General features: G+C 42.2%; 1 protein-coding gene across 2 annotated transcripts in view; it reads left to right on the top strand.

The window, feature by feature from the left end:
• The first annotated feature begins 3,377 nt into the window (after positions 1-3,377).
• The window catches only part of NUBPL (nucleotide binding protein like), a 149,709-nt gene continuing 133,697 nt past the window's right edge, over positions 3,378-19,389 (top strand). Inside the window, exons 1-3 of one of the 2 annotated variants that reach the window (XM_030214497.1) lie at positions 3,378-3,657; positions 12,381-12,528; positions 17,361-17,395. In XM_030214497.1, coding sequence (XP_030070357.1) covers positions 3,589-3,657; positions 12,381-12,528; positions 17,361-17,395 — 252 coding nt within the window. In that variant the 5' untranslated portion in view covers positions 3,378-3,588. Of the gene's footprint in view, positions 3,679-12,380; positions 12,529-17,360; positions 17,396-19,389 lie in introns of both variants that reach the window. The other variant, XM_030214496.1, reaches the window with a different exon arrangement.

The following is a 19,389-nucleotide window of genomic DNA, read 5'->3' as shown; positions in this document are numbered from 1 at the left end:
ATCCTTTTGATATAAGCACAGGGGAAAAAAAAGATTTAAAATGCTCCCAGGTTTCAACTTAATTCATGTTTAATGTGGGGTATAAATGTCATAAATAAATAGATAGAAACCCTGAATGTTGAGCATCTGAATCTCATAACATGATGTCTGTTTTAGTGGCCCTTTTCCAGGAGTAAAAAATCTCTGCACAAATATAATATGTGCAAGAGGGTCCCTAAAACCAGCCCATCCAAATGACACACTGATTACGATTTCTAACAAAACTACTCTACCTATGAAAAGTTATTCCCTTATTATAAATCTGTGTACATCCGTATACTGAAAAGTCAGCATGTTTGAAAATATGAGAATAAATACAAATGCTACCAACAATAAAGAGCAACAACCTGGATGCAGCAGCTCATAGGTGTGCTTGCTTTATGTTGAGAGTACCGAGATGACGGCTGTGTGTGTTTGGGGGGGGGGGGAGAGGGGAAACTGAGACTGTCCTAATTGGTTTCAACATTTTTAGGTCACTTTGTCTCCTGTCTATTAAGCCTCCTTGTAGAAGGACATGTATATTAAGGAGGTTTAATAGACAGGAGATAAAGTGATGTCAGAACGCTGAAACCAATTTGGTCAATCTAAGTTTTCCCTTCCCAGCGCAGCTGTCATCCCTGTTCACTCAAAACAAAGCAAACAAACAAACAAACAAACAAACCTATGAGCTGTTGCTGCTGCTGCTGCTGTTGCTGCTGTTGCTGCTGCATCCGTGTTGTCGTTCTTTATTGTTGGTAGCATTTTTATTTAATCTCACTTATATTTTCAAACATGTTAGCTTGTGCAGCATACAGATGTACACAGAGGAAGTATAATAATGGAATAACTTTTCATAGGTAGAGTAGTAATTTGTTATAAATCTTAATCAGTGGTCAGTTGGAGGGGCTAGTTACAGGGGATACCCTAGTTAGGGTTACTATAGCTCCAGAAAAAGGTGGGCAGATTGAGCCAGTCTGGGTTTTACTTCCATTGCTTTCAATAGAATCAAAACCCGGACTGGATCAATGTGTCCTCCTTTTTCTGGAGCCATACGGTAACCCTAACCCTAGTACATTTATATTTGTGCAGAGATGTTTTTTTCTCCTAGTAATGGGCCACTAAAACACATCATGTTAAGAGAATCAGGTGCTCAACATTCAGAGTTTCTATCTATGTATTTATTTATTGATGACATTCATATCCCACATTTAACATGTATTATGTTGAAACCATGGAGCATTTGAAAGCTTTCTTTTTTTTCCCCCCTGTGCCTAGATCAAAAGAGCAAGATGGTTTGTGGGAACTTGCTCCTTCTGTTTTGAAGAATGCAGTGGTATATTATAAAAATGCACTTAATATTGTTTATGATTATTATTTACTACTGGTTGATATACAGCAGAAGTTAACCAAGTCAACTTCATGCTTTGTCATATAATTTTTTAATAGCATTTTCTCAGTTACTACCCAAATACAAGTAAAATTATAATGTTAATTATATGACCATGTCTGCCTCTTTTGATGGTTATGGATATTGACAATTAATATTCATGAGAGAAATGTGCATACAGTGAAGGCACTGCTTGTTATGAAATGGTTTGAGTCCTACTGATCTGTATATCTGTTGTGTTATTTTGGAGGGTGGAAACAGGTGGGTTTATAGGGAGAGAGGGGAGTACGGGAGGGGAAGGGTTCTTGGGGTATGTTCTCTGTAAAAACATGTTTATTGTGCCATGTTGGATGGTTTATTGTTTTTTTTCTTGTTCCGTATGAAGCTTATCAACCAACATGTTTTGCTTTTAATAAAGATGATCAAAACATAACAATAAGTTTTTGATGTTACTGAATTCTATTATTCTGTTTCACTGTATCTCCAGTTTTGGCACAGTATAAGCCATCACAAGAACAAAATATAAGAAAACTAATGGACTGCATTAGGGGCTTATAGCCCATTTAGTTATGTTTCAACAAATGAGAGATCTGTTTGACAGAAAATATTTTTATTATTTTTTGTTACATTTGTACCCTGTGCTTTCCCACTCATGGCAGGTTCAATGTGGCAATGGAGGATTAAGTGGCTTGCCCAAAGTCACAAGGAGCTGTCTGTGCTAGGAATCAAACTCAGTTCCTCAGTACCAAAGTCCACCACCCTAACCACTAGGCCACTCCTCCACTTATAAATCACTTGTCTGTGAAACATTCCTAAACAACAGAATAATCCATTTGTGTATCTAAAAGGTAAACTTCTGCAAAACAGATGAAGATGTGATTCCATGTATCCCAATGAAAGGAGAGTTTAATTCTACTTCCATTTAATTTCAATATATTCCATCATCTTTATAACACCAGGCTTCCCAAGGCAGATTGCAACAAAATGTAAATGAACCCATCAGGAAACAGGATATTCTCACTGAAATTTGGCCATCTGTTTTGTATATAGTGTATTTATTTAGTGTAGAAAAATGAGCACAAAATACAGAGTTTAAAATTGCTGCTTCTACCAGCTATAATAATTTTTTAAGCTGTTTTAGTGATATTCAATTGTTATTTCATAATATTCCATTCCGACCCTCCACTTATACCTCATACAATCACTATTCAACTTCGTATTTGTTATCCACCGACTGGGCAAACGCCTTTGACGGTACTATGAAAGCCACATTGAGCCTGCAAATAGGTGGGAAAATGTGGGGTTAGGGGTACAAATGCAATAAATAAATAAATATTTATATCTACATATGTGAAGCTTTCAAATAAATTAAAAAGCTGTCCAATAAGTAAAAAAACCAAACAAACAACCTTTTGTCCTTCTCCTTTTAAGGCACTGCCTATCCAACTGAAACAGCTTTAGACTTGTTACAGATGGACCAACAATAAAAAACGACAATGTGGCTGCAGCAGCTCATAGGTTTGCTTGCTTTGTTTTCAGTGAATGGGGATGACGGCTACGCTGGGAAGGGGAAACTTAGATTGTCCTAATTGGCTTCATTGTTTACAGTGGACTAGATAGGCTCACTTCCACTACTGTTTATTAAACTTCCTTGATGTATACAGCAGGGGAGGCTAAAACATAAGTGCAAGACTGAGTGCCTCACACCCCAGTAAGTAACACTATAAAGGGCCCTAGACAAACGTGATTTGTGCACCCCCCCCCCCCCAGGTAACTTAATAGCTTGGTAAATTCCCGGCCCAAAACTTCCTTTCACTAAGTGTACCAGTGGACTTCCCCTTTAAAGGCCAAATTTATGAGACTGTCTACACCCTCTTCCTGGAGGACACATTTTCGTGCTGCACAGTTCTGGCCAATGTTTCTTTCCGGATCACAAATATTGCAACACCACGTGTTGCTGTTGAGCCGGCTTGTCACAGTTTTCATTACATGTGACTTTGTTTACCGTAAATTTGCGATTCTGAGACTGCTTCTTACACTGGCCATGAAAACCATTAACGTCTAAGCTGAGTTCGTAGAAAATAGTTAAACTGTTTTGAAAATAAATTTATGCTAGCATTCGCTCCCTGTTATTAGGAGGCTTTAGGGGTGGCTATTGCCTGCCGGTGTAGGTTTGTGAAGTAATGACTGCTGTGACCTGTGTTCGGACCCTGAGGACTGCATTGTTGCAGTATCACTTGAATCTTTGCAGGGTATGTTCATGGCGTTTGAAGGTAGGTGGCCTCAGCAGCTCTAGATATTGCTTGTGCCCTATTTGTCCCATGGAGTCTGCATATTGCACAAATTTGCCCAAAAAGATTTAGCACGTCAGTTAGCTTATGCGGTTGTTTAGTACCGATTTACGTATATTTTACAGGAAAAGAAAAAAGATGGATTATCTCTTCCTGTAACTTACTAGTACTGGAAAAAAAAAATCAGCATAGGAGCCAGCTCCGTGGGTGTGCACCCCCAGTTTTTGAATAAACTCCTTGACTACAGGAAGAGGTGATTTCCTGTGGGTTTAATTTTGAAAAGTTAACTCCTTTGACAATCAGTATCAGTGTGAATCCAACAGTCCACACAATTCAGAGGTCCAAGAATGCTGTAAAGGAAGAGAAGTAGGAAATCAGTTGTTAAGGAAGAGAAACTTTAAAGAGAGGCAACCCCCCCCCCCAAATAATAATAATAATAAAAAAATTCTAGGTGTACCCCATCCATACAAACTGGAATATTATCGTGGTTTCTATCACTTAGAAAATAACTGTGACAGTTCAAACAATACATAACAGCACTCCAGTTTTTTAAAGTCTCATGTGAAAGATTAGGATTCAGATATTTAAGGAGTCCTTTTACTAAGCTGCATTAAGTGCTAATGTGTGCCCAACATAGCAAAACATGGCCTAATGTGGGATGTGCTAAAGTGTCACGTGTTAGTGTTTGCATTGCTGTGCACTAACTGCATGGTAAATTATTTGGCATTATTGTTTTTAGGGGGTGTGTCAGGGATCAAGAGCGAGTGTTCCTATGCTAATCAGTGCATCTACATCACTGCGTGCTAACTGGTTAGTACATGGATAACACGGGAACCTTTACTGACTACAAAATTTCAACATTTGCACGCAACTATTAATGGAAAAAGTAGAAAATGAAGAATTTTTATGGCCACAGTAAAAATGATCTTAGTTTGTGGGAAAGACCTGGGTAAGAGCACACTAAGGCCTGCTTTTACCACAACTTTGTAAAAGGATCCCTAAGTAAACTAAGGTTTCTGAGGAAGCAGTAGTTGCTGAAGCCCCAGAGATGATGGTAAATGCATACTTGCTAAGGGACAGCAATTTTAAACAATAAGATTTTTCAGTGCATTTTATTATATCTGCTGGTATATTGGAAACATACTTGTAATTATTTACTTTCATTAAAAATTAAGGGCCCTTTTACTAAAGATCAGTAAAGTTTTACATCTTCCCTCTAATTCTATATAGTCTGCCAAAAGTTAGGTGCCTAACATTTTGTGCGCAAATGGAAGTTAAGCACCAAATCAGGGGTAAATGGCAGGTGCCTAAGCATGCTGTTCTTTAAGTTCTAGCGAGTAACTGCAAAGGGGCGTTCACATGGGAGGGGCATAGACAGGTCATAGGCTTCCTGACTTTTAAACTGTGTGCTTTATTGAATACTGTCAAGCGCCTAACTGCTACATCTAGGTGTGTCCACTTACACCTGCCATAGGGCAAGTGTAAGTGGTGGCATTGAAATTTAAGCGCATACATCCAGATTATATATATGGTGCATCGAGTAGCGCATATAAATTTGTGCACAAGGCCAATTTATGTGCGCCATTCAGTTAACGAACCAATTAGTGTTGATAATTGGCCAATAACCAATTAACACTAATTGGCAATAATTGGAATTTACATGCACATCTTTTTAGGCGTCTTATAAAAAGAGGTGTGTGTAAATTCCAGCACACGTAGCCAAAAAGGAGGCATGGCAGTGGGAGGAGTTTGGGCGTGGTCGGGGGAGCTATCAGTCAAATTTACATGCATGGTTATAGAATTTGGGGAGCGCGCCTAGATTTAGGCGCAGGCATTTACACCAGCTTTTCACAGGTATAATTAGCTACCAGTAAATCTAGGTGTGTTCACCCAGCCTATGTGCTATTCTGTAAACTGCGTCTGAATGTAGATGCAACTTATAGAATACCGCTAGGCATGTAAATTGGACACACCTAGATTTTAGTCACTATATATAGAATCCAGCCCATAATTACTGACTTAGCTGGTTTTCTGTAACAGATTAGGTGCACAAATTTGCTGTAATAGCAGATTAGCTTAGTACGTAGACTTTGAGCACCTATCTTTTAACCTTCATTATTTACTCCTTGGGGAATTCTGTGGTACTGCACAATGCAAAATTTGTTCAGAATTCCCCACCTCCACAGAATTCTGCCTTTCCCACACAGACTTCTGTTTAGTCTGCCTTTGCAGTGCAGAGTGGCACAGATAGTCAGCCTCAAAGTGACTCCCAGCCTCTCTACACACTCACCAGCTCAGTGTAGTAGTAGTAGGAGCTTTAAGCTGTACAGAGACCCATGTGGCTAATAGGAACAATTGGGTCCAGGACTGCAGAGTAGCAGAAAGCAGCTCGATATGTGGCTGTTCAGCTCTTCCACCTACCGCACTGAACTGGTGAGTATGTGTGTGTGTGTATGGTGAGGGGTGGTTGGAAACATGTAGATGGAGTATGGGTGCAGGGAGCAGGGCTGAAAAAAGGTGGCTGGATTGTGAGTGCAGGGATAAGAGCTGGAAAAAAAGGTGGATGGAGTGTGGGTGTGGGGAGGGGTCTGGAAAAATTATGGATGTGTGCAGGGAGATGGAGAAAGGTATATGGAGTGTGGGAAGTCTGGAAAAAGATGGATGAGCTGTGTGTGTGTGCGCGCGCACCATGGGAATGGGGTGGAGGTCTTCTTGAAAGTGCATGGGGAAACTGTGGTTGGAGTGGGGGGGTATTTCATGCTATTCAAAGTGAATGGGTTGTGTTAGCATTACTGTGCAGCTTTGTAAAGTGGGGGGGGGGGGGAGAGGAAGTGTTAGAAGGACCTTACGAGACTGGGAGACTGGGCGGCTAAATGGCAGATGACGTTTAATGTGAGCAAGTGCAAGGTGATGCATGTGGGAAAAAAGAACCCAAATTATAGCTACGTCATGTAAGGTTCCACGTTAGGAGTTACGGACCAAGAAAGGGATCTGGGTGTCGTCGTCGATAATACACTGAAACCTTCTGCACAGTGTGTTGCTGCGGCTACGAAAGCGAATAGAATGTTGGGTATTATTAGGAAAGGTATGGAAAACAGGTGTGAGGATGTTATAATGCCGTTGTATCGCTCCATGGTGCGACCGCACCTTGAGTATTGTGTTCAATTCTGGTCGCCGCATCTCAAGAAAGATATAGTAGAATTGGAAAAGGTGCAGCGAAGGGCGACTAAAATGATAGCGGGGATGGGACGACTTCCCTATGAAGAAAGACTAAGGAGGCTAGGGCTTTTCAGCTTGGAGAAGAGACGGCTGAGGGGAGACATGATAGAGGTATATAAAATAATGAGTGGAATGGAACAGGTGGATGTGAAGCGTCTGTTCACGCTTTCCAAAAATACTAGGACTAGGGGGCATGCGATGAAACTACAGTGTAGTAAATTTAAAACAAATCGGAGAAAATGTTTCTTCACCCAACGCATAATTAAACTCTGGAATTCGTTGCCGGAGAACGTGGTGAAGGCGGATAGCTTAGCAGAGTTTAAAAAGGGGTTAGACAGTTTCCTAAAGGACAAGTCCATAAACCACTACTAAATGGACTTGGGAAAAATCCACAATTCCAGGAATAACATGTATAGAATGTTTGTATGTTTGGGAAGCTTGCCAGGTGCCCTTGGCCTGGATTGGCCGCTGTCGTGGACAGGATGCTGGGCTCGATGGACCCTTGGTCTTTTCCCAGTGTGGCATTACTTATGTACTTATGTAAGTGAGTTTGGATACACTTACTGACACCTATTCATAGTAACATAGTAGATGACGACAGAGAAAGACCTGTACGGTCCATCCAGTCTGCCCAACAAGATAAACTCATATGTTCTACTTTATATGTATACCTGACCTTGATTTGTATCTGCTATTTTCAGGGCACAGACCGTAGAAATCTCCCAACCACTAGCCCCGCCTCCCAACCACCGATGCTGCCACCCAATCTCGGCTAAGCTTCTGAGGATCCATTCCTTCTGAACAGGATTCCTTTATGTTTATCCCACGCATTTTTGAATTCCGTTACCGTTTTCATCTCCACCACTTCTCGCGGGAGGGCATTCCAAGTATCCACCACTCTCTCTGTGAAAAAATACTTCCTGACATTTTTCTTAAGTCTGCCCCACTTCAACCTCATTTCATGTCCTCTAGTTCTGCCGCCTTCCCAGGAGGCACTATCTGTAGTGGTGACAGTGCATGGTAAGTTACTATCAGGGGCATTTTCAAAAGAGAAGGGCGCCCATCTTCCAACACAAATCGGGAGATGGGCGTCTTTCTCACAGGGTCGCCCAAATCGGCATAATCGAAAGCCGATTTTGGGCATCCTCAACTGCAGTCCGTTGCGGGGATGACCAGAGTTCACAGGGGCGTGTTGGAGGTGTAACGAAGGCGGGACTGGGGCGTGCTTAAGAGATGGGCGTCCTCGGCCAATAATGGAAAAAAGAAGGGAGTCCCTGACAAGCATTTGGTCAACTTTACTTGGTCCATTTTTTTTTCTTGACCAAGCCTCAAAAAGGTGCCCAAACTGACCAGATGACCACCGGAGGGAATCGGGGATGACCTCCCCTGACTCCCCCAGTGGTCACCAACCCCCTCCCACCCTAAATTTTTTTAAATTTTTTGCCAGCCTCAAATGTCATACCCAGCTTCATGACAGCAGTATGCAGGTCCCTGGAGCAGTTTTAGTGGGTGCAGTGCAATTCAGGCAGGCGGACCCAGGCCCATCTCCCCCCCACCGCTTACACTTGTGCTGGTAAATGTGAGCCCTTCAAAACCCACCCGAAACCCACTGTAACCACATGTAGGTGCCCCCCTTCACACGTTAGGGCTATGGTAGTGGTGTACAGTTGTGGGGAGTGGGTTTTTGGGGGGGGAGTTGGGGGGCTCAGCACCAAAGGTAAGTGAGCTATGCACCCGGGAGCAATTTGTGAAGTCCTCTGCAGTGCCCCGTAAGGTGCCCGGTTGGTGTCCTGGCATGTGAGGGGGACCAGTGCACTATGAATGCTGGCTCCTCCCATGACCAAATGGCTTGGATTTGGTCGTTTTTGAGATGGGCATCCTCGGTTTCTATTACGGCCTAAAACTGGGGACGACCATCTCTAATGTCGCCCATCTCAACATTTAGGTCGACCATCTCTAAGGTCGACCTAATGTTGAGATTTGGGCGTCCCCGACCGTATTATCGAAACGAAAGATGGACACCCATCTTGTTTCGATAATGGTTTCCCCGCCCTTTCGCTGGGATGTCCTTAGAGATGGGTGTCCTTAGAGATGGTTGTCCCCGTTCGATTATGCCCCTCCATGTGCTAACTGCAAGATGTAATCCATGCCCATTTCCTACCCCATTCCAGGATATTCAGTTAGCATGTGCTATTATGCCAGTGTGGTAACTGTAAAAAGTTACTTAGAAACAATTTTTCGCAGATTGATGATTTGCCAGATATGCCCTTTTGTCACATCTATCTGCCATCATTTATGTGTTACTGTATGTATTTACAAGAATTTGACCCACACTACTCAAGCTCTGATTCTTCCATACCAAGAATACTGTAATGCAATCTTTTGGGGTCTTTCACAAAGCTAAGTTACTTACTTGTAGCAGGTGTTCTCCGAGGACAACAGGCATATATTCCCACACTGTCACTTTAAATCTTTGAGGCAATGCCCCCACTGCGCATGTGCAGGTGTCTTCCCGCCCGACAAGCAGGTGTGGGACCAGCAGTATAGTAATAAAGCTAAGAAGACAACGCCAAGGGGAGGCAGGAGGAATGTGAGAATTTATGCCTGCTGTCCTTGAAGAACACCTAATATAAGCAACATCTTTCCCCGAGGACAAGCAGGCATGATATTCTCACATATGGAACTCACTAGCTACCATGCTCACAAGATAAATTTTCTGTAAGTAAGCATATATATAACGAACCTTATCAAAAAATAAGGGCTGGCGGGCGGATTTGGCATTCAAGTAGTAAAACGATTCTACAGAACTGCTAGTCCAAACTGTCTATCCCACCTAGAATGCTGCTCCAGACAGTAGTGAGAGAGCCTGCCCAGTCGCCCACATTTTCTCGTTATCTTCTTCCTGCATGAATTTGCAGTCATGCGCAGCAGCCTATGAGGGTATGGGGGAACAGAAATCAGCGAAGACAGCTCATCCACAGCTCAACGGTTAAACAAACCATAAAAAGAAAATATCCAGGGTCCCACAAATGAGCAAGGAAAAGACTAGTAACCAGGGCAGGTATGTCAGAGAGAAGATGCAACCAGAGGCAGAGGGCTATAGTTGCTGCAATGTGTGTGAATTACTCTGGAGGGGATAGAGGAATGAAATGGGATGAGAGATGAATGGCTGATTAATATTGTTTTTAATGGATTGCCTTGTAGTGTTTTGCATTATGATAGTATTGATTGTGTGTATGTTGGATGTCATCCGCCTAGATTTGATAGAGTGGAATACAAATATTAAAAATAAGTAAACAGATAATAGTAAGTGGAAAGTGGTGAAGTATGAACTGCTCTAGGAGGAGGTGGTAACAAATAAGTCACTAAGGTGGCTGAAGGTACTGAGGTTTGACTTGACCAGTGGGAAAGTGAAGGACAAGATGGTAGGGCATGCAACTAGGGGGAGGAAGAGAGGAGACAGGGAAAATGAGGGATTAATTGTTTTAGGATGAAGTGGCGAGTCGTTTCCTTTTAGGGAGCAAGTGTGAGTAGAAAGAAAGATGTGTCATTTGCTGCAGGGGCAGGTGTGTGTGGCTGTGTCTATGTTGTTTATGGGGGGGGGGGGGGGGGGGAAGGGAGGAAGATGTGCCAGCTCAGGCAGGGAGGCTGGGTACGTGTGTTTAAGTTACCGAGGGAGCAGTGAGTGTTACTTGCTCCAAATTGTGTCTGTGTTTCGGGGAGGGGGGAGAGTAGGGCATTTTGTTTGGGAGGGTGTCAGTCCACTTTGGAATACTCCCAATTTAAACCAGAAACTCATGATTTTGACTTCCTGTTGCCAGCTCTTCCCCTTCTATTCCCTGCATTACCAGACATTTTATTTAATGAGATGATCTGATTAACCACCTTTCATCAAAACAAGATTGCAAATTGTCCCCAGACAGACAGCCTTGATCTCTTGTATAATTCTTTCTAATACGTTAGTTTGGAAAAAATAAAATGGGGAGAGAAAGCACTACAGATGAGATATTACAAAAAGGCAAGTGATGGAAAAAAAATCATATACAATGTATGTTCACCTAGATGAAATAAGATTAAATGAAACTGTAAAATATTATTTTTATGGAGTAGCCTAGTGGTTAGTGCAGCAGACTTTGATCCTGGGGAACAGGGTCCGAGTCCCACTGCAGCTCCTTGTGACTCTGGGCAAGTCACTTAACTCTCCATTACCCCAGGTACAAAATAAGTACCTGTATATACTATGTAAACTTCTTTGAATGTAGTTGCAAAAACCACAGAAAGGTGATAAATCAAGCCCCATTCCCTTTCCCCCTTATATGGAAGTTTCCTGGTATTGTTATAATTCATCTTAGATTGTATATCAAATAAGGTTTTTACAGTTTAATTATATTTTATTACTTCTAGGTGAACACACATTATGTATGATTTACTTTTTGCCTTTCTGGAAATTTGTGTCTTGCATGAATGTGAGATCAGATAGAAAAATATGAGTGCCACTGATAATGAATAAAGAGGTTGCAGTAGAATGATTTATAATTGCTAGGCTAAAAATATTCTTCTAGGTTTATTGGTTCTAAAAACAGCAAACATGAAGTGAAATCAGAACTAAAACTGTTAAATGTTTAGATTCCAACTTTATTTACATTTTTATTATTATTATTATTAACATTTGTATAGCGCTACCAGACGCACGCAGCGCTGAACACCTGACACAGAGAGACAGTCCCTGCTCGATAGAGCTTACAATCTAAAAAGACAGACAGACAAGACAATTAAGGGCGAGGAAAGTACTGGGTGAGAAGGAACAAGGATAGGGGAATTGAGTAGTGGTTAGGAGCCAAAAGCAGTGGTGAAAAGGTGGGTTTTCAGCATAGATTTAAAAACAGGTAGAGATGGAGCTAGGCGTACAGGCTCAGGAAGTCCATTCCAGGCATAAGGTGTCGCAAGGGAAAAGGAACGAAGCCTGGAATTAGCAGTGGAGGAGAAGGGGGACGACGAGAGATTTGTCCAGTGAGTGGAGATTACGGGGAGGAATGTAGGGAGAGATGAGAGGTAATGGGGGGCTGCAGAATGGATGCATTTAAAGGTCAGTAAGAGAAGTTTGAACTGTACATATAAGGACTGTTGTTACTAAAAGCATTAATTAAATATAGCAGTTAAGGGTTGCCAAAAAAATCTCCCTTGTAAGACTCTGCTGAAGGCACCTAAGTCCAGTGAATGAATTCAGTAAAAATGTTAGGCTACTATTGCTTCTAACATTTTCCCATCTTGGCCTTTTCTGTGGATGCTAGTTTTGTAATTAATTTTTCCAATTGGTATCAACGTACATCACTACAACTACATCATTACAGCAAGGAAAAAGCAAACCTTAAGTTTTTACCAAATATCTTTTGTTACTAAAAATAGAGAAAGGCAATGGTGCACTAAGATGTTACTGATGCTGATGCAACTGTCCAATGTTTAAGTCCTCAAGTTTGCAGAAGGATGCATTGCTGGAAAGACAAGCACAGATGATGTCACGAGGATTGCCCAAACAGAAACCAATCCTGGGAGTGAAACAAGTTGTTGTGGTTGCCTCTGGGAAAGGGGGTGTTGGCAAGTCAACAATAGCAGGTAATAGTGTAATTGTGTATTTACAAAGGCCTTGTTGATTTTTTTCATTCTTATTCTCAGACTGGAAACTCGATGTGGCCACATTTGACGTTATCTTGACTTTGTTTAGGAAATATATTAAGACTTCTGTTTTAGTATGTTTTTTGACTACTTGTTATTCATGTTTATAATCGGGGAAGTTTTTTTCTCCTTTTAAAATATTTTGTAACCAGTAAAAAAGGCCTGTTTCTGGAACGAATGAAACGGGCGCTAGCAAGGTTTTCCTGGGAGTGTGTATGTTTGAGAGAGAGAGCCAGAGTGAATGTGCGGGTGTGTGACAGAGTGAGACTGTCTGTGTGACAGTGTGTGTGTGAGAATGAGAGTGTGTGACAGGGCCCCCTCCCCTGTTCCTAATGCCCCTCACCCCGTTCCTTCCCCTCCTTTTCCTCCTCCTTCCCACACTTTGGGTTCCTTAAGGCTTTCAAAAGTCTATGTACCCCAGTGGCCCTAACGCCCAGTATCCGGATACCCCACCGCTTTCTTCCTCACCCCTCCCCCAAGATGTAATACTTTCACGTCCTTCATTTTTTTTTTAAGTGTCCTATCTACCCTGTGTACAAATGCCCGGCATTCAGATTGTGTTCCTCTCGTAAATTTTCATTTCTTTCATTCATTCAGAACTTGCCCTCCCCCCTGAACACTTTTGGTTCCTTCAGTCTTTTAAAACTGTCCTATGTACCCTGTGTGCTAATGGCCAGCATTGAGATTGTTTTCCTGTCCCAAATTTGCATGTCTTTCAGTCATTCACAACTCCCCCCCCCCCCTTCTCCAGTTTAACACTTTTGTTTCCTTCAGTCTTTTAAAACTCTCCTATCTACCCTGTGTCCTAATGGCCAGCATTCAGATTGTTTTCCTTTCCCAAATGTTCATGTCTTTCAGTCGTTCAGAACTCCCCCCCCTCCCCCCATTTAACACTTTCGGTTCCTTCAGTCTTTTAAAACTCTCCTATCAACCCTGTGTCCTAATGGCCAGCACTCAGATTGTTTTGCTTTACCAAATTGTCTGTCACTGAGGTCAGTGCGTGCCTGCCTAGCAGACCACTTCCGGCAGGCACGGTCCCAAGCACATCCTGTTGGAGGTGAGAATTATTATATAGGATCTGCATTAAGCCAAAAAGGCAAGTAGCGGAATAGAGGTTCTCGTATTGTATTGTATTGTATTGATATTGTCAGTGTTCAGCAGACAACTCTGAGCTGGTACACTGTGCCTTCACATGAAACAGAAAATTGCATCTAACAGAAGTATGTTGGTGCTTTCTAAAGCACTTCCAGAAATCATTGATATACCATTGCTAGATGAGATTGTCCGTTCCATGCAAAGGCACAGTGTACCAGCTCAGAGTGGTTTGCTGATCCCTGACAATCTCAGGTGAAACACAGTTAAGAGAACTTCAAAGAATTTATCCTCTGATGCAGGCGGTTTGCTGAAATGTGGGTGTGTCAGTTTCCTTTGATAATTTGCTGCTATAAAGCTTTCTGTGGTCGCCAGACTACCTTTCTATCTTGTTGTGTGCATTCTGACACTCCTTTTGTTGTACCTTGGCTGAACTCTTCCTTTTCTTATTTCCATACTGCTTCTTAATCGTTTTTTGGTTCCGATACCCCTTTAACTGGTCAATGAAACCCTCGCAACCCCCTTCCTAAATACATTCCACTAGTGACTGCTGACAGCTACATATTTATTTACCGCCTTTTTGAAGGAATTCACTCATTATGTGGCTGTTAGCTGCTAACAGTGCTAACTGCTAACATGTCGCTAAAATTACAGTACAGTTATACTAACAAAGAAGTCATACTTGAAGCTACGAAGCTACAATGCTATATAAATCATATATAATGTTATTGAATAAAATGACTGTTTTACAGATTATATGTACAAGGAAGCATTTTGTTCATAAGCATTTCACCATCAATTCAGTAATTTGAGTCATTAGGTTGCAGCCTTTGTAATGAAAACATGATTGTACAACCTGGAGAAGAAGTGTACAAATGAAGTAAAAAAAAACTTTTTTTTAAAAAACAACTTAAGTTTTGTCACCGTTAGTGAGAGGATTGTGCTGTTTGCCTGCGGCCCTTTGAAAATTTGAACTGAAGTGGACAATGTACCTGTGTAAATATGAAGTGAAGTTTTCAGCCCAAAGAATTTACCCAGCTATTAAGTTACCTGGGCAAAATCCTTTGAAAACCATCCTAACTGCCTTCACTCTGTATAGAAAGTTCCAATACGTTTCTTCAGATATCAGGATCCTTCTCTGCTTCCCGTTTGACCTTTTCCTGGAACCACTGGTTAAGAACCCCTGGCTTAAACTGTCCATGGGTGGGAGTGTTGTGGATGTATCAAATGATGATAGCCCCAAGATCACATTTTTGAACTGTAATAAAGGAGGGCAGGAAGTGACCTCAGAAGGTCATCTGCTCAATCCCCTAGTTTGTTGGGAAAACCCATTGCACTTTTGCTGTTACTCTACCTTGCCCTGAAAAACCTGCAACCATAGAGATTCCACTGCCCTTCAAAATAACCTGTTCAGTGTAAGAAAAGATGAAAAACAACTGGTAACATTCTTATTCTAACTTCATGTTATATTTGAAAACTTGCTGCCATTACCCTCTTTCTTTTTTCTTTTAGGTTAATTAAATTCATTCCTTCAGGCTTAGATTTGCTCAGCAACTAGACAACTGGAAAATGAGATATAGGGGTAATTTTAGAGGTGACTGCACACATAAATAGTACATTCTTTTCTCTATGCGAGTACTGGTAGATTTTCAAAATGAAAGCACGCACATACTTCAGTTTTAAAATTTAGCCTAGATAATTTATGGGCTGTCATTGACATCTGTTCACCTTGCACAAATATTGGATTAACTAATGCCTCTTTTATAAAGTATGTGTATAAATGCAGCCTCTCCTCAAATTTGTCCTAAAGGCCTCTGCTGAGGATGGGTAATACATGCATAACTTTATATGTAGATTATTGCATATTGGTTGTACAGTTTTATAAATGTTTATTTCCTTGCACAAAATACTGCTTTGTTGTCAGAAGTAATTTTTAACAACAAACAGGTGTAGCATGTTTTTGATTAGGACCAGCATAACACTGTCAGCATAAGTCATAAGGGTCTAGGGGTCTACAAAGATAATATACACGGTGTCTGGAAAAATGGGATCCCCAACATTTTTCCAAATAACCCAAAAATGTCCTACTGCAGGAAAAACTTCTGCTTGAAATTTGAGACATTTATTTTTCAAAAGGATGGGGCTCCAGCACATTGAGGGCCTCTTTTACTAAGCTGCAGTAAAAGGGGGCCTGCACTGGCATCAGCACGTGTTTTTGACGTGTGCTCAGGCTTCCTTTTACCACAGCAAGTAAAAGGCTGTCTTTCTTTTTTTTTAAAGAAATGGCTATGCAGTAAGCGAACCACTTGCTGCGTGGCCATTTCAGAGGGGAGCACACTGCCTGATTGCTGCCAGGTAAGCACCAGCGCTACAAAAAATAAAAAATATTTTTGTTGCACCGGAAATGGCACGCACTGGGGGTGGGAACTACCACCGGACTCCTGCAGTAGTCCCTGAATAGTAAGCGGTAAGCCCACGTTGGGCTTACTGTTGCATAGAAAAGACCTGCTGAGCTTGCAAAACAGTTGAGTTCTTAATTAATGAAACTCCAGAATTCTACGGGCTATCAGCTCAGTGGCGTTGAAGACTTCGTGAATGTGTCAAGTTTGAAGGAGGACACATTGAACACAAATTACCGTATTTTTCGGACTATAAGACGCACTTTTTTCCCCCAAAATTTGGGAGAAAAATGGGGGGTGCGTCTTATAGTCCGAAGGTAGCGTTTTTGGACCTCCGTTGTGTACTTACAGGATTCCATGTTCCCTGGTGGTCTAGTGACGTCGGGGCAGGAAAGAGCCCCCTCTTTCCTGCCCATCGCGCTGCTCTCCGTCCTTCTCAATGCTTTCTGATGGTCTCGGCGAGATTCAAAATGGCCGCCGAGATTCTCGGCGGCCATTTTGAATATCGCCGAGACCATCAGAAAGCATTGAGAAGCACGGAGAGCAGCGCGATGGGCAGGAAAGAGGGGGCTCTTTCCTGCCCCGACGTCACTAGACCACCAGGGAACATGGAATCCTGTAAGTACACAACGGAGGTCCAAAACCCGGACAAGACGCACCGGAGCACCTAGGTTTTAGAGGAGGGAAAGAGGAAAATTTTTTTTTTCCTATTTCCCTCCTCTAAAACCTAGGTGCGTCTTATGGTCCGGTGCATCTTATAGTCCGAAAAATACGGTATATATTAACTGAGGAGGTCTTTTACTGAGGTGTGCTAGTGTTTTTAGCTTGTGCTAAAAATCAGCTGGCGCTAAACGCCGAGACACACCTTAGTAAAAGACTCAATAAGAAACCCCCCCCCCCATTATACTAATGTATTTTCAAAGTTCTTACTAAATGTTTAAACAGTTGCAAAGTATTTTGAAACTATATAAGGGGTCCTGTTTTTTTTTTCCCTGGACACCGTGTACAATCATCATCATGGAATAATTTTCATGTTGGTGCAATAAAGTGTTACAGCATACAGAAACACAGTTCTAATATTCTTAGTGATTAGCCTATAATTTTCTTTACCAGAACAAAATTTTGTAAAGTTATTGTGAAATCTTTAGTAATAATTTGATTGTATGGTTATAGGCACTTGCAAAGTCAACATTTCAAAGGACTGTAGATGCTAACTATGTGGTCGTGGTAAAATAGTTTTCCTGCAGCAAAGTGATATGTTTGTACCTGTTCTTTTTACAGTAAACCTAGCCCTTGGATTAGCGGCAAATGATGTTGTAAGTACTGATTAAAATAATTTTTATTTGTTGAAATTTGGTAACACTAGCTTGAATTAATGCCTGCATCAATTGTCCTATATAGCAATTGTTAATTCTAAGTTAGACACTTTAATAAAGCTACTGTATAACTCAGCTTAACCATAACAGCTCATATTATAAATTCAGGATATGCTTAATGATGTGTTTTCCCCCCTAATACTGAAAATAATTTTCAAAAAATTTTCTGCATTTGCTTGTCTGTCTTCTGTCTTTACATGTTTTTTTGTTTTATGATTGTCCTTGTGGAATTTTCTTTGTATATAAGAAACTAGTAAAAAAGGCCCATTTCTGCCTGAAATGAAACGGGCGCTAGCAAGGGTTCCCCACTCCTTCCGTTGCTGTCTCCCTCTCTGTCCTCCGAGTCCCACGCCCACCTGTCGTCGGAGGCGGGCATGGGACTCCCTTCCCCTCCCCTTACACGACTATCCCTGGTGGTCTAGAGGTACCTGTTCGGTCAGGGCAGGAAAGAAAGAGCCCCCTGTTTCCTGCTCGGAGCGCTGCTGCTAGCTGCCCTGCTGCATCCTGTATGAGTCCGGCTCTCGGCGTTTCAAAATGGCCGCCGAGAGTTGAAGTCTCGTGAGGCAGCTTCAACTCTCGGCAGCCATTTTGAAACGCCGAGAGCCGGACTTACACAGGATGCAGCAGGGCAGCTAGCAGTAGCGTTCCGGCCAGGAAAGCAGGGGCTCTTTCTTTCCTGGCCGAGCGAAGAGGTACCTGTAGACCACCAGGGATAGTCGCGTAAGGGGAGGGGATGTGACAGGGGGGAGGGAAGGTGATGGGGGAAGAGGGGGCGACCGGGGGTGTGGCGATGGCGCGAAAGGGGCGGGGTGAGGGCGTGAAAGGGGCGGGGTGAGGCCTTGAAATGGGCCGGGGCAAGTGTCCTCGTTTTATGAGGCTGTCTGCAGCGATTCGTTGGAAGGGGAGGAGTAGGGAAACACGCTCCGTGTGTTTCCCTACTCCTCCCCGTTCGTTCATTTGCGTTCTGTATTTGTTCCGCCCTCAACGTCATCATGTGTGACGCGAGGGCGGGGCATGGAGACATGGTGAGTGTTGTGGCTTCACCACCATGAACTTACGAACTGGTGTCTGAGTGGCTGCAGTGACGTCAGTGTCTTCAGAACATTGAGGGTGAGTTTTATTATAGTAGATATGTGGCCAGATAAGATAAATTAAGTGTTTCAGAGGTCATCCTGAAGCAGGAGTGTGAACATTTGCTAGATGAGCAGCACATTAGCAATCATGAAACCCTTGGAAAAGAGTGTGTATTAACAATTTTCTAAGATTTCACGAGTGGATGAGCAGGGAGCGGGATCTTTCTGACCTGATCATACCCAGTGCAAATATATCATTGGCACCATTGCCCAGCTGGCTCTTCTCTTTCTGTCTCTCATTTTCTCCACCAGGTTTAATTTTACGCCGAGCTGTTTAAGCTGCATGAAGGGGGGTTTCTGTTACATTACCAACTTTAACAGTGATAGTGTTACCTGGGCATGTATGCATGCCTCTCTCTCTGCCTCAGTGATATATGCCATAGGACCTTCTGATCTCTTTTTTTTTCCATGACCAAATGATGAGGGAAGGGGGGAAGCACAGGGAGGAGCATCTCCTTATTTCCCACACGAACAGATGATACAGGAGGAGGAGAGACGACCAAGAGAGACATGATCTAAATAAAACTGAGCTGCAGGTTACATCTCCACATCTGCCCTAATGTTATTTTATTAAGCTGTTAGTTTGCTCATTTTCTTATAGGTTTCTTTGCCTGTAACCAGCAAATAAATTTCCTTCTTACATGGGCCAATGAGTCTGTTGAGCACTCTCTCTTATTTTTAATTTGCTACCTATTGGAGCATCAGCCCTTGTACATTGAAAGCAGGACTTTTCTTGTAATGTTTTTCTTCAGTTTTGTTGTTGAGTTGAAGACAAAGTACCAATGAATTAGAGAATGGCAT

Source organism: Microcaecilia unicolor, chromosome 9, assembly GCF_901765095.1.
Source record: "Microcaecilia unicolor chromosome 9, aMicUni1.1, whole genome shotgun sequence".
In the NCBI taxonomy this organism is placed as follows: Eukaryota; Metazoa; Chordata; class Amphibia; order Gymnophiona; family Siphonopidae; genus Microcaecilia; species Microcaecilia unicolor.
Note: the sequence above shows the minus strand (reverse complement) of the source record. Positions and strands in the feature narration are given on the sequence as shown.